Source organism: Notolepis coatsorum (genome assembly GCF_963971535.1).
Source record: "Notolepis coatsorum genome assembly, chromosome: 1".
Taxonomy (NCBI): Eukaryota; Metazoa; Chordata; class Actinopteri; order Aulopiformes; family Paralepididae; genus Notolepis; species Notolepis coatsorum.
Genome location: NC_140165.1, coordinates 189,795,266 through 189,810,295, shown reverse-complemented (window position 1 = coordinate 189,810,295; position 15,030 = coordinate 189,795,266). Strand labels below are relative to the sequence as shown.

Sequence of the window (15,030 nt, the reverse complement as noted above, 5' to 3'; positions counted from 1 at the left end):
GACGAGAACCGTGTGGACATGTACACTGGATTAATCTACCCGACGACTACATAGCCCTTTGCGGCTGGATTATATTTGTTTTGGTCCTGTGATTTATGGAGCGGAGAATCGCCGACGCCTACACGTGTGGGATTTACCCTGTGAGGAGCCAGGTCGAGTCGGCGCCTCAGAGAGCCTGAGGCCGGCTAGCTTTCTTCACTGTGGAGCTACAGTCTACGGAGAACAGCTGTATTCGTCTGTGGATCAAGAGACTATTGCACCGTCTCCTGTACTTGGAGTCTCCTTAGTCATCGTTGACCAGACTCTCTACTACCGACAGATCCTCTACCCCTGCTGGCTTACAACCGGGGGGACCCTTCCAGTATCTCCCGCTATATATTACTAGTGTACCATAGATATAATTCCCTAAGATTCAGGTTGTATAATTACCTCCTGCGTAACCAGAGAATGGACATTCATTATTGATTTGCCTACGCACATTCCTTTGCCTTATAAGCGCATCCAAAGTAAGATACAGAGAAGTATATTATGTACCTTTTGCTGCAATAAATACTTGATTATACCTTTGTGTGGAACCGATTCATTGTGGGAAGTGTTCATCATATTTATATATCATGTACTGTATGGCCAGTAATTAAAGTACATAAAGCGGTAGTGGTTTAATGATACCATACTTATCAATACAGTCAGGGAATTGTACCCCTCAGTTACAACGTGCATTTGTCCTGGTGGGCCGTCGTCCGAATTTTCCTTGGGTTTTCATCACACTGTCGCTTGACTCAGCTGAGTTTGTCTTCTCAGTTTCTTCAAAACTTCTCAGCCTAGTCTTGAATTCGGTGAATGTGATGTTTTCCTCCGTATGTGCCATGTGTATGGCGAATGGCTTAAACCCCTCAGGCAGTCCCTTTAAGATCATCGCCATGAGTAATCCATCTCCCAGTGTCTCGCCTGCGTTGTGCAGTGCTGTAATGGCGGTCTCTGCTCTGATTATGTAGTCCATTACGTTTTACCCGCTTGCCTTGTGAAGCGATGTTAGCTGGGTGTACAGATTAATTATGCAGGGCTTCCCCTTCCCGGCATAATAGTCTCTCAATATTTTCAGGGCTCTTCTTCCATTTTCAGACGCATCCCTCATTATTAACGAGAGGCTTTTATTGTCCAAACGAAGAATCAGTTCCGCATATGCATCAGCATTTTTCTTTACGTCAGCATCGACCTCTTCTTGAGACCTCGGCTCTCCCAGGACTGTGTCTTTTAGTCCTAGTAAATGAAACTGTCCCAACATTTTAGTCTCCCAAAGTTCATATTTGGTCTCATCTCCGTCGAATAACAGTCGAGGCAACCTACTTGTTCCTCGATGGTCATTCATGATGCTTGGCTTGCTTTGTTCTTGCTAGCTAGCAACCCGTTTGTAGCACGCGGTCCGTTGTGACTTTCTACACGGTGGAGCAATTTTTCTTTTCTTCCGACGACTCCTGGGCCCATAACCTGTTGAGCGTTGCAGTTTCTCTTGCGTTGCATGTAGAAGAAAATACATGTTGTCCAAGGAGATATCTTTAGCCTTTAGCTTGTTTATTGAAAAGCACAACTTCACCGCATCACATTTGGTGGGATAGGTATAGAACTTGTGGAGGTATGCACCTGTGCACACACACCTCGATAGACTGAGAAGAAGAGTAGGAAGAGAGAACACACCTCCGCTGACGCGGTCATATATAGATGACGTGATGACGTCATTACGTGCATCCTTTCGATAAAACGCTACAGCGCTCCCCAGTGATATAAACAAGTACTTCATATATATATATACATTTGGTAATATACATTCCTCTGAGTACATGTATTCATATCTCGTAACAAAAAGTATAATGGAGTTTTATGGAGAAACCATGACACTGCCCTGACTAAAAGTATAATGGAGCTCTATGGAGAAACCATGGCACTGAACTGACTAAAAGTATAATGGAGCTCTATGGGGAAAGAATGGCACTCCCTGACAAAGTATAATGGAGCTCTATGGAGAAACCATGGCACTTCCCTGACTAAAAGTAGTTTCAAACTAAAACGTCTGGGTGTCATTTTGACAAATCAGCATGGCTGTGAGTGTCTTTCACCTTTTACATATCTAGCTTTGGCATGGATTGATTGTTTAGATTGCTAGCATGGCTAACAAATGCGAATATATTGTAGTCTGCCTCACTGTTCTGACCAGGACATTCCTGAGTCCGACGTGGTTGGGAAACGCGTCTATAGTTTAGTTTAGTTTTTTACATTAACCATTTGTAGTAAACAATAAGCTAATTTCCGTAGTCCTAGATGGTAAATTAGGTACAAGACAGTCATACAGTCATATACAGTAAAGGTACAAATAATACAAAATACGGTCATAGAAAGCCCCTCACTCCCTCCCTCCCACCTTAGTAGCACAATTTAAGAACTCCTTACATAGAAAAGGCAGTGCAGAATGAAAATTCCTGCCAAATCCTAACATATACCCACAGATCTTCATCCTAACATATACCCACAGATCTCCATCTACATATCATCTAAAAGCAATCAGTGCTGACAACGTTTGTTGCTTGGTGTCACACACACACACACACACACACACACACACACACACACACACACACACACACACACACACACACACACACACACACACACACACACACACACACACACACACACACACACACACACACACACACACACACACACACACACACAGTACCTTCTGTATCCAGGGACCCAGGTGAGGGGAACACTCGTAGAAGCAGGTGTCTTGGATGAAGTGTCTTTTACACTGAGGAGACATGGTGCCACAATGGTCCCAGTTGAAGTTGTAGAGGTAGGAGTTGTCTTCGTGAGCCTGCACTGTGGTGTTAGCTGTACAGCATGCATTGTCATGCCATGGAGAACACTGGAGAATAGAGAGAGAGAGTGACAGAGACAGAGAGAAAGAGACAAAGAGAGAGAGAAGGAGAGGGGGGGAGGGGGAGGGAGGAGAGAAAAACAAAGAGAGAGATAGAGAGAGACAGAAAGAGACAAGGTGAAAGAGAGAGACAGAGAAGGGGAGGTGAGAGAAACAAAGAGAGAGAGAGAGAGAGAGAGAGAGAGAGAGAGAGAGAGAGAGAGAGAGAGAGAGAGAGAGAGAGAGAGAGAGAGAGAGAGAGAGAGAGAGAGAGAGAGAAACAATGAGAAAGAGAGAGAGACAGAGAGGGAGAGAGAGAAAGAGAGAGAGAAATAGAGAAACAGAGAAAGAGATACAGAGAGATGGAGAGAGACAAAGAAAGAGAGACAGAGAGGGACAAAGAGAGAGAGGGACAAAGACAGTTTTTTCAGGGTAGGATAGGGTTGTAGCCCCCCTCACACTACCACCTTCTGTCCACCAGAGGGCCCCCTGATGCCTCATACTCCTCGGAAGAAACCATTGACAAGTGGGCCAGTGCATGTTTTGTTTTTTTGCCTTGAATGAAGATTATTTCTTTGTCATCCTTTTTACCTGTGTACCATGTTGGGAACTTAATACAAACCATCCAGGCTCGATCTGACAAAGCATGTTAAACCCAGATTCGGCTCAAACAAGGGACTAAACACGTTTAGCAATTATGCCACATCAATGTGGAACGCCCTACCCACAGCCGTAAAAGAAATGTAATCCCTACCCACCTTCAAAACCGCTCTCAAAGAGCACCTACGGGAGGCTGCAATTCGAAACTGGCCCCTGTAAATGTCCAAACCCAACCCCCTCCAATGTACAGTTCTGCCCCCCCCCACCCCACCTACCCAACCCCCTCCAATGTACAGTTCCCCCCCCCCACCCCACCTACTCAACCCCCTCCACACCCCACCTACCCAACCTCCTCCAATGTACAGTTTCTTCCCCCACAAATGTATATACTCTCAATATACATATACAATATCTCAAATGTCACATGCGCGCGCAGAATGGGTACAATACAGTACGGCTCAATACACACAATTGTTAAGGGGATGCAGACCAGAGAAAGACGTTTGTCTTGTTTACATCAGGGTCCCCCATTTCCTATTCATAATGAATTGTAAGTAAGGGTGCAATTAGCACCGTGCAATCTATTCTTTGTGGATCTAGCCCAGAGTGTTTTCAGATGCATACTCAAAATGGAGTGGTAGAAGGGAGAATGTAAAGGATTTGGTTTTTCTTTGAAGAAATTGTGAGGGCTGCAGTTCTTTGGGTCACTAACAGATAATAGGGACTCCAAGTTATTCGTAACAAATAACCACAAAACTGCTAAGCAGACACTAAGGAGAAGGGGAAAAGTAAACAAAAAAACAACATTTACAGGTGGAATAACTCAAAATGAGAGAAAAACAATAAACCTCCACTAAGGGAGCTTTATGGGTAGTGGACTAATAACAGTTCAAAAGAAACAACAGATGCTCAACAGGGCATAGAACAGCACAACACTACTAGAGAGTCTGACCAGAAGGATAGCCTTCACAAAAGGGAATGAGAAAGCAGCTGCACTGAATCAGGTGCAATCAAGCCCACACCTGCCCTAATAACTTAACCACAGTCCAGTGATTGACAGCTGTCCACCACAGGAATAAATCCACAGAATCCAGTGATTGACAGCCGTCCATCACAGAACCACCAAACCAAGTAAAAACCATGACAGAAATACGTTGAATCGCGTGTTGCTTTTTTCTTTCTATCACACCGTTCCAAAGATGATTACAATTATTTCCACTGCTCCAAATCAAGAAGAAATTAAGGATTTGAAGAGGGAGAGACAGAGATTGATTGATTGATTGATTGATTGATTGATTGATTGATTGATTGATTGGTTGAAAATTGTATTAACAGATTGCAGAATGGGTACAATACAGTACAGCTCAATACACACAATTGTTAAGGGGATGCAGACCAGAGAAAGACTTTCGTCTTGTTTACATCAGGGTCCCACATTTTCAATTAATCTTAACATATATGACATACATGACATACAGATAGACAGTACTGCTACATCTAGACATTTATGACATACCAGATTTACAAATACAGTACTGTTTGTGATACAAAAAGAGTCTAAAAAAGAGAGTATATACATTTGACGAAGAAACTGTACATTGGAGGAGGTTGGGTAGGTGGGAGTAGGGGGGGTAGGTTCAATGCTAGCTCACTAGCTTGCTAATGTTACTGGCAAGCTTTCATGAGGTGCGGGGGGTCCCATTGGCGGCGCAGGCCACCCCTTCAAGGCAATGGTAGGGGAAACACTGTAGACATTGGTCCTCGTTCTCGAACGGACATACGTAAAAGTTACTAAGGAATTCCTTCGTAACTCGATTTACGTACTTATTCGGCATTCTCGAACGACTTCGTATTGTAAATTCTTTATGGTTTTATGGTTAATCCATGGGCTCAGATTAGATAAACCTAGATCTCAGAAAATCCAGAGACTCAATGGGCAATCTGCGGAGTTCTGGGAGTAGGTGCGGAAAAGTTACCATTAGGGATGGGTACCGTTCACATTTGAACCTACCTACCTCAGTTGTGAAAAAAAATATCCAAACTTCAAATTCACATTTTCGACTGTTTTCGGCTTGCCATTGCCCCGACTGCTTTGTTGTTGAATCAAGTAAAATCCTAGGTAAGCGTATATTGTGCGTGTGAACGTTGACATGAAAAAAAAAGTGATTTTTTTTTTTTTTTTATAATGTAAAAAAAAAAATACAAAATTATTTTATCTTTATGAATGGTATCTCACGTGAATCGATACTCGGTAGTACCGACGTGTTTCGGTAAGTACCTTTAAAAGTACCGAATTCGGTACCCATCCCTAGTAGTGTGGGGTGGGGGTGGGGGGGGGGGGGGGGGGGTACATTGGAGGTGGTTGGGGGGGGGTAACTGTACATTGGCAGGGGTTGGGTTAGGACATTCACTGTACTTGGAGGGGGTTGGGTTAGGACATTTACAGGGGCCACTTTCGAATTGCAGTCTCCAGAGACAGAGAGACAAAGAAAGAGATTGAGAGAGAGAGAGAAGAGAGAGAGAGAGAGAGAGAGAGAGAGAGAGAGAGAGAGAGAGAGAGAGAGAGAGAGAGATAGAGAGAGAGAGAGAGAGAGAGAGAGAGAGAGAGAGAGAGAGAGAGAGAGAGAGAGAGAGAGAGAGAGAGAGAGAGAGAGAGAGAGAGAGGGAGAGAGAGAGAGAGAGAGAGAGGAGAGAGAGAGAGAGAGAGAGAGAGAGAGAGAGAGACAGCCATACCTGACTGTAGAGGGCACCCTCGGGGCCCGGCTCCACCTTGTGGTGTTTGGCGTCCATACACATGTTGAGTTTGTCCAGAGACACCACCCCACCAGCCAGACCGAGCAACAATACCAACACACCCCACATGGCTCTGCTAGAAGAGGCACACAAAGAAAGACATAACATCAAGGCTATACTCATTCTTATCATCTGCAGGTGGGAGGCAAGAAACAGCGTTCGTGACAGGGGAGGGTTGAATTGGATGATACGAAATTGGGATGGGAGAAAATATAGAAAAATGGGAGAAAAAGTGGATCAAAAAAAAAAGATACCAATTTATTCTCTGTGCGTTCAGTAGAAAGCTATCCAGCTGCAAGCTAGCCTAAATCAACACAAATGAATGGAAGCGGATACGGACCACTAGCCTATTTTAAAAAGGTGTTTTTTAGCCAACAGCTCGTGGTCCGTATCCGCATTCATTTGTGCTTGTTTGTAATTTTTGGTTTAATTAAAAAAAATTACATTTTAAACATGACCTTGGTTGTTTGTGTCCATTTATGTTGCTTCCCTCTGAGCCAGGGTCGTACCAGTGTTAAGCTAGGCTACAGCAGCTCAAAGAAACAGACTAAGAAATGATGTAAACACCATGATCAAAACCGCAAAAGAAATGTCATCAATGACAAAACTGAGGAAAACAAAAACAAACCCCGCAAACTTTGGAAATTACTCAACAACCAACTAGGCTGCAGCAAAAAACTAAAAACCAGATTTACAAACTTAAACATAAAGACAGAAAACACTCTCATCACAGACAAAGTGGATGTGGCCAAATATTATGGGGTAGAACACATAGTAGCATACTACAAAAACCTAGGGGTCCGCAAAGACGACTTCAAACTGGAAATGGTAACAGATGAGGTACTCAAAAAACTGAGCTCCCTCCAACCTAACAAGGCTACTGGCCATGACAACATCCCCTCCAAATTCCTCAGAGACTCAGCAGCCGCCATCACCAGAGTCATCACACACATAATAAACCTCTCCATAAAACAGGGACACGTCCCCAAGGACTTCAAAATTGCGAGAGTGACCCCCCTGCACAAAAAGGGCAGCAAATTAGACCCAGGCAACAGGTTGAAAAGTACCTAGCGGAAAAAAATCTGGCTTCAGAACATCCCACTCCACTGACACATGCCTTCTCTATTTGAATGACCACATCAAACAAGAGGTGGACGCGGGCAAATACTGCGGCATGGTCATGCTGGACCTACAAAAGGCCTTTGACACTGTCAATCACTCCATTCTGATTTACAAGCTAAAAGCAATTGGTTTTGATAGTCTATCAGTGAGCTGGATGCAATCCTACCTTGAGGGGAGAGAACAGATGGTGGAGGTAAACGGTACCCTATCCCCCCCCCCCCCCTCACAGTGAGCTGTGGTGTTCCACAAGGAAGCATACTAGGACCGCTACTGTTCCTAATTTATGCAAATGACATGTCATCAGCTTGTGACTGCAACTTGTTCTTGTTCACGGACGACTCAGCCCTGCTGGTCTCTGACAAGAACAAGTTACAGGTTGAAAAAACCCTCAGCTCAGAACTCGGCAGAATCTGCACCTGGCTCGCTGATAACAAACTATCATTACACCTGGGTAAAACAGAGTCCATTCTCTTCGGATCAAATAACAAACTCAACAAGACCGACGGCTTCTCAGTTACAGTGGGTGACAATATTGTCACAAGGAAAGATGAAATTACATACCTAGGTTCCATCCTAGAGGCAAATCTTTCCTGTGACAAAATGGCATCCAATGTAATCAAAAAAGTCAACCAATGAACTAGATTCTTGTACCGGATGTCCTCTCTGGTAAACAAGAATACCCTGAACTTCAGACTCTGGCAGGAGCACTCATTCAAGGGTACTACGACTATGCTTGCACCTCATGGTACCAAAGCACCTCAAAGGCCCTTAAAATAAAATTACAAACATCACAAAACAAACTGGTCAGACTACGGCTTGACCTTACCCCTAGAACCCACCTCACCCCTGCCCACTTTGACAACCTAGGATGGCTTAGAGTAGACGACAGAGTACAGCAACTTGCAATGGGCCTGGTCTACAAGATACACTACACGACTAAGGTACCCATGTACATGTCAAAATACTTCCCAAAGGTCAGTGAATACCACAACCACAACACCAGAGGGAGCTCCACTAATCATGTTAAACCCAGATTCGGCTCAAACAAGGGACTAAACACGTTTCGCAATTATGCCACATCAATGTGGAACGCCCTACCCACAGCTGTAAAGGAATGTGAATCACTACCCACTTTTAAAACCACTCTCAAGGAGCACCTACGGGAGACGGCAATTCGAAACTGGCCCCTGTAAATGTACAGTAAATGTCCTAACCCAATAATACACAAGACCCTCTTCTTGGGACCAAGTAAGGTTTTGTCGATATTCCAATGTACAGTTTTGCTTGTACAGTTGTACAGTTTGAATACCAGCATTCAACTGTATGCGCCACAGCGGTTTCTATCATCATCATCACCACCATGCATAAAATATATAGGTCCGCCGCCCACGGAGAGGCACGCTGAGGAGGCTGTGCAAACTGCAATGGAATACGGGACATGTCTCTTTACCTAATATTTTTATTCTATCCTGACATTTTTCAGTCGGAAGGGCAGTCTATATGTGCAACGGTAAAAAGGCTAGACCAGACTCTGATCACCTGATCGCCAATGAAAATGTACTGGAAATTTAACAACTCTCTCCCTATCTCTAACACACACACATGAACAAACTCACTATCTATCCCTCTCTCTTACTAACACATACGCACACACACTCCCATACACATAGCCTTCACTCCCAGACATATATTTCTACACACACTACCCCCCCCCCCTCACTCTCATAGCCTTCAACTTGTACACACAGCCTTCTCATAGGCCACTTAGTTGTGTCTACTCTCCTGTATAAATACTTTGTCAGCTCGTGTCTCCATGTTGCAACATTTAATTCTCAGTCAATATTAATAACATCTGGCCAAATTGTTCCACATCAACCACCTGTAGCACCACCCCCTTTGTGGGAATAGCCCTTGTGATCCACATGAAATATATGTGATTTTCATGATCCACATGAAAATATGTGTTTACAATGATTAACGGAACATTTTCATGTCATAATGGTGCTGCTGTGTTTGTCATCCCATCGTGTATACAGAAGGTGGTCCAGTGTGAATCTCGTGGAAAAGTGGAGATATTTGACTAAATATACAGTTTTCTGCCAGAACTTTTAAATGGATTTGATTTTATATGGCAAAAAGCTTACTGTCAGTTACATCAATTAATTATTGAGTGTGTAGTGAGTTCACAGAGTGTGACAGATTAGAAACAGTGGGGGTGAACTCCTCTATGTGTTCCATGGCTGCATATGGAATACATGCAATGTATGGAATATCAGCCATTCTAGGGCTAAACCTATGTGACAAAGACTGATCATTTATAAAAACATACAATTCCTCGGCATGAATATACAGAATTATAGGCTGTGCTATGTCTATCCAATATATAATTTTAATATATTATTAAAAAGATTTTTTTTAATATATCCTGGTATACTATACACACAGACTTGGCTGACAGAAGGAGCACATTCAGTGCTAGACTAAGACTCCCAAGATGTAGCACTGGACCCTGATGTAAACAAGACGAAAGTCTTTCTCTGGTCTGCATCCCCTTAACAATTGTGTGTATTGAGCTGTACTGTACTGTACCCATTCTGCAATCTGTTCATTAAAGTTTTCAATCAATCAATCAATCAATCAATCAATCAATCAATCAATCAATCAATCAATCAATCAATTCAATCAATCAAAGCACTGAACGGCACAGGAAGTCCTTCATTCCGACAGCCATCAGACTTTATAATGCATCACTGTGCCTCACTGCATCACTGAGCACAGGGTGGCAGTACTATCTTCCTGGACTTTTACTTTTACTTTACTTTTAAACCGACATAGTACAAATTTACACTTACTGTATATTTTATATTAGAATGTAACATAGGAAATGTATATCCCGGACCGTATTTTATTCTTAGGCTTACTGTTATTGTTATTCTTATTTGTGACTTTTGTTTTGTCTACCTAAATGTTTACTGTTTACTATGAGTGATTTGTAGTGCCAAATTTCCCTCTGGATGAATAAAGTATTTATATTCTATTCTATCTATTCTATTCTATTTCATATTCAAATGTATGCGGTCCAGAACCAAACATAGAGCTTAGTTTACCTTAAAAGATCCTTTGAGATGACGATAGGCAGAGCGGGAAAATGCTTCCGAGTTGTTCCAGTGACCTCTGAAGACTAGATCAGCCTGACAGCGCGTTTAAAGCATGTGTGTGGAGTGTTTCCGGTAAAAAGACATCTGAGAGGCATGTGAACAATTCCTGCACTTAATCATTTAATATACTGTCGGAGGCCAAAGTCTCAGAGAGGCGTGTGTGTGGCAGGGGGGGGGGGGGGGGCTGTATTTGTGTGTGTGAGAGAGAGAGAGGGAAAGAAAAAGACAGACAGAGAAGAGAGAGAGATAGAGAGGGAATAACAGCTTTTATTAGGTCTTACCTTGAGTTATGTGGCAGGGGGGGGGGTTATCTCAAGCCCCCCCCCCCCCCCCCCCCCCCAACCACACACTTAAAAGTTTATTTCTTTATGATGGTCATCTGTGTGTGAGGATAACACCTCATTAGAGCAGGAACATGTGACAGGTGATCCTGACACTGTGATCCTGATGTGGTGGCCCTGTGTCATGGGTTTCTGAGTAACCAGGGAGGTTTGTTGATGCTGACTCAGGCTACAAGGGTCCCGGTCTTGTTCCGTACTGGTTTTAATCACACCGTTTCCACCTGAAAGGTCTTGATCAGGTGACCAAACATGAGGAGGTGGGGGGGCTATATATAAGGCAGATCCATAAATCATCAATCAGAAAACAGCAATCATACTATATTATACACAGTCATAATATATGTTACAATAAATATAGGCAATAGATAAATACAATTTGTATCTGAATATATACTATGAGTAAAGTAAACAGTATACACAAGGTGCACCATAAATCGAGTAGAGAATTCGTAGAAGGGGAGTTAAATCACATAGTATATTACAATGCATAGTTCAGTAGTGCTCTTGAGTTTGATGTTTGACCGCTAGGATTGTATCCCATCACTGGCTTTGTTGTACATAGTACATTTGTGTGATGGATCACAGTCTATGTGGGTTTGGTTTTAGTTTATTCCTGTGTGCTTTGGATGTATTTAGGGTTATATACTCGTACTGGCCAATCGCGTCTCGCTCTTCGCCATTGAGATATACCTCATCTCCGGTACCTACTGTACTTCATTAACGAAACAAAGCACCCATGCATTTGACCAGGCCCCGCCCCAGCATACCCCTATAAGGCACCAGGCATGGTCACACTCGCCCTTCCTCTTTTTCGTTTTCCATCATGGACCTGCAGTGCATCCCATGTAACTAGTGTTATGAAATGCAGAGAGAATTGAACAATGTTGGGTTTTCGCCGGAGATTTGCCAGCCCCTGGAATCTTCTCGGCATGTTCCAACGGCACGTCGGGTCTGTCCTGGGGTTTCCTCGTCTTTTGACAGCAGATCGAGGGACGTCGCGCGATGTTTAGCTATCGGGCTAACTCGCGCTCAGGTAAGCTCTGTGCCATCAGGCATTAATGCTGGTGTTAGTAATACTGCTTGTTGTCCTGTGAGACAACCAAGTTGTGTATTGGCGCAAGGGGCAGGATATCTGGGTAAACGTGACTCTGAGTTGGACGTTTTCCCGGCTATCCTGGAGCGCGCTGCTAATACTAATGCTGTAATGCTGGGTCACTGTTCTACTGTTCCCCGCTGTGGGATGTCACCGCTTTTCCCTTCTCTTAACCGGTTCATTGATGAAGGTCAGTCGGTAGCTAATGTGGGGGGTTTTGCTGAGACTTATTTACCTTTTTATGGGTAAATGGGCTGACAACAGGGCGTAAGGCAGGTAGCATCGATCCTTTTGAACGGTGTCCCACCCGGAAGCCGACGCTTGAGAGCAAGTCGGCCCGGCAGGTGGCAGTATGGACTGATGATGTTTATACTGCCATAGGATGGAATTTAGCTGCGGCCAGTGTCGTGGCTCAGCTGATTGTTTTTCTGTTCTGGCGTCGGGTAGTGGGGCTGCAGGGCCAGCCGACGCTGAAAACATCGTGCGTGAATCAGTCGCAAGCTATAACCGCAGGGAGGATCAGGATGCTATCAACACTTATTAATAGGCATCTCTGGTTGGAGCAGTCTTCCCTTGGGGAGGAGGAAAGGTTTCTTCTCCTTAAGGCTCCTCTTTCCGCGGAAGGACTTTTTTGTCGTTCTGCGGAAACGCGGGCGGTATTTGACCTGGGCCCCACACCGCCTCACGCCATGCAGCCAGAGGTGAGAGCACGGCCTCGTCAGCGACTATGGCGAGGCCCTCGACCAGCGGCCATGTTTCCCCCGCCTGAGGTACCCTGGGCTCTACGTCAACAGGTGTCCACAAGGCCGACAGCCTTGGCGGCCGAGGGATCGGCTACATTGGATGAGCACGGCCTAAGAAACCGTCGCCATTCTGCTGTGTGCAACCCGCTCTCCGATCACTCCCTCCCCCAACACCAGCGGAAAAGGGGCTCTGATTTGTTTCCTTTGGCTGCGGGGCGCGGGTCTTCATTGAAGCGTATGCGGCCCCACGTTTCGCTTCTCATGGGGACAGGGGCTGACACCCAGTTGATGGCTGAGCCTGGGTCTGTCCGTGAGAATGTTGTGCTGTCACGCGGCTCCCTCGCCACGCGTTCTGCGTCTGCGTTTGGGGAGCCTGGTGTTACATCTGTCACCTTTAAAGGTTGTCAGCAGGGGGACTCAAGGCCTCTTTGGAAGAATGCTCAGCGCGGGTTTCCCCGACCTCGCCTTCGCCAGGCCGGGTATCACGTTAGTGCCTCCCACTCCGGAGAGACCGGTAGTGGTCTGGCAGGCGCGCATGATTTGGGTGGTAGTAATATCACTGCAGGGCTACGGTGTGTAGGAACCCATGGGGTCCTCACACCTTGCATGTCCAGCTGCAGAACAGGCCCTCAGCGGTCCATGCTGGAGGGGTGTTCAGTGGGGGAGCTCTTGTCACCTGGTATGATGTCAGCTTCTCCCGTATCAAACCGGCCCTTTCTGTCGGGGTCCCCCCTTGGGTGCGATTGCCTCGTGGGTTGTGTCAGGGACCGATGTCCCGACTCCACGAAAGGCCCTGCCCGCACGGTTAGTAGGTCCAGAGTTGGCTACGCACAGCGGGTGGGACCGGGCCGCCTATCTACAGTTCCTTGCGGGCCAGCGCCAAATGGCGGCGGGTGCGCTTTGGGACTATCATCACATATGGCTACAGCAGTGCCATATGTCGAAGTGGATGGAGTCAATGTTGAGGCGGGGGCTTGTCTTGCAATTCGCACAAGCCCACCCTCCGTTTTCAGGTTTGGTGCAGACCCTGTTGTCAGGGTCGGCAGCTGTGACAGCTCTGGCCGACGAGATCCAATCTCTGTTGGCGAAGCAAGCCATAGTCATGGTCCCATGGGAGGACGCGATGTCGGGCGTCTACTCCCGGTATTTTCTGGTGCCCAAAAAACCGGGAGGTGTCAGACCTATACTGGATCTGTCCGCGTTCAATCGTCTGATTGTGGCAAGACGGTTCAGAATGTTTACCGTCAAACACCTGTTAAACGCTGTCAGGGTGGGGGACTGGTTCACCTCCATAGACCTGAAGGATGCATATTTTCACATCCCGATTTTCCCTCCTCACAGGAAGTTCCTGCGGTTCCTGTTTCAGGGCGTGGCGTACGAATACCAGAGGTTGCCGTTCGGCTACTCTCTGGCCCCCCGCACATTCACCAAGTGCGTAGAGACCGCGCTGGAGCCTTTACGTCGTCAGGGGATACGAATTATTTTCTATCTCGATGACATTCTGCTCCTCAGCCGGTCGGAGGAGGTCGCCAGGTCTCATACCAGGCTGGTGGTGGAATTCCTCACCAAGCTGGGTTTTGCTGTGAACTGGAAGAAGAGTACGCCTCTTCCCAGTCAACAGGTGGAGTACTTGGGCTTGATTCTAAGCTCAAGGTCCATGAGGGCAACACTCTCGGAGCAGCGGCGAGTGTCTATCCTCGGCGCGCTCAGGGGTCTCCGTCCTGGCGGGACGGTTATGGCGCTGTATGTGATGCGGTCTGATGGCATCTGCTCACTCTGTGGTCCCTCTTGGCCTCCTCTTCATACAGGGGTGGTTTTCCAGTTTGAAAATAGACCTGGTGAGAGACAAGTGGAAACGGTTGAAGGTTCCCTTGTCGATACGGGGGGATCTCGCCTACTGGAGGAGGCCTGGTACCCTCACCAGCGAGATCCCCATGGGCAGCAGGCGGTCACACGTCATGGTCTTCACCGACGCCTCCCTCACGGGATGGGGGGGGACGTGTCGGACCGACGCAGTGGGGGGCAGCTGGACGGTCCGCTATGCACAACAATGTGTTGGAATTGAAGGCGGGACGGACAGCACGACGGCAGTGGCGTATATCAACAGACAGGATGGAGTACGCTCCATCCGTCTGCACCGGGCGGCGTTCGAGCTTTGGCTATGGGCATCTCGCAATCTGCGCAGCCTGACGGCACTCCACATCCCTGGCAGGGAGAATGTGGGCGCAGATGTGATGTCGCGGGGCGGTCTTCGTCACGACGAGTG

The 15,030-nt window shown here is 46.2% G+C and overlaps 1 protein-coding gene across 1 annotated transcript in view; it reads right to left on the bottom strand.

Moving 5' to 3' along the window:
• folr (folate receptor) overlaps nt 1-6,376 on the bottom strand; it is a gene marked incomplete at both ends in the record, with an annotated part of 35,195 nt that extends 28,819 nt beyond the window's left edge. The window contains 2 exons of the mRNA XM_084308479.1: nt 2,735-2,923; nt 6,248-6,376. Coding sequence (XP_084164605.1) covers nt 2,735-2,923; nt 6,248-6,376 — 318 coding nt within the window. The remainder of the gene's footprint in view (nt 1-2,734; nt 2,924-6,247) is intronic.
• Between the last annotated feature and the right edge of the window lie 8,654 nt (nt 6,377-15,030).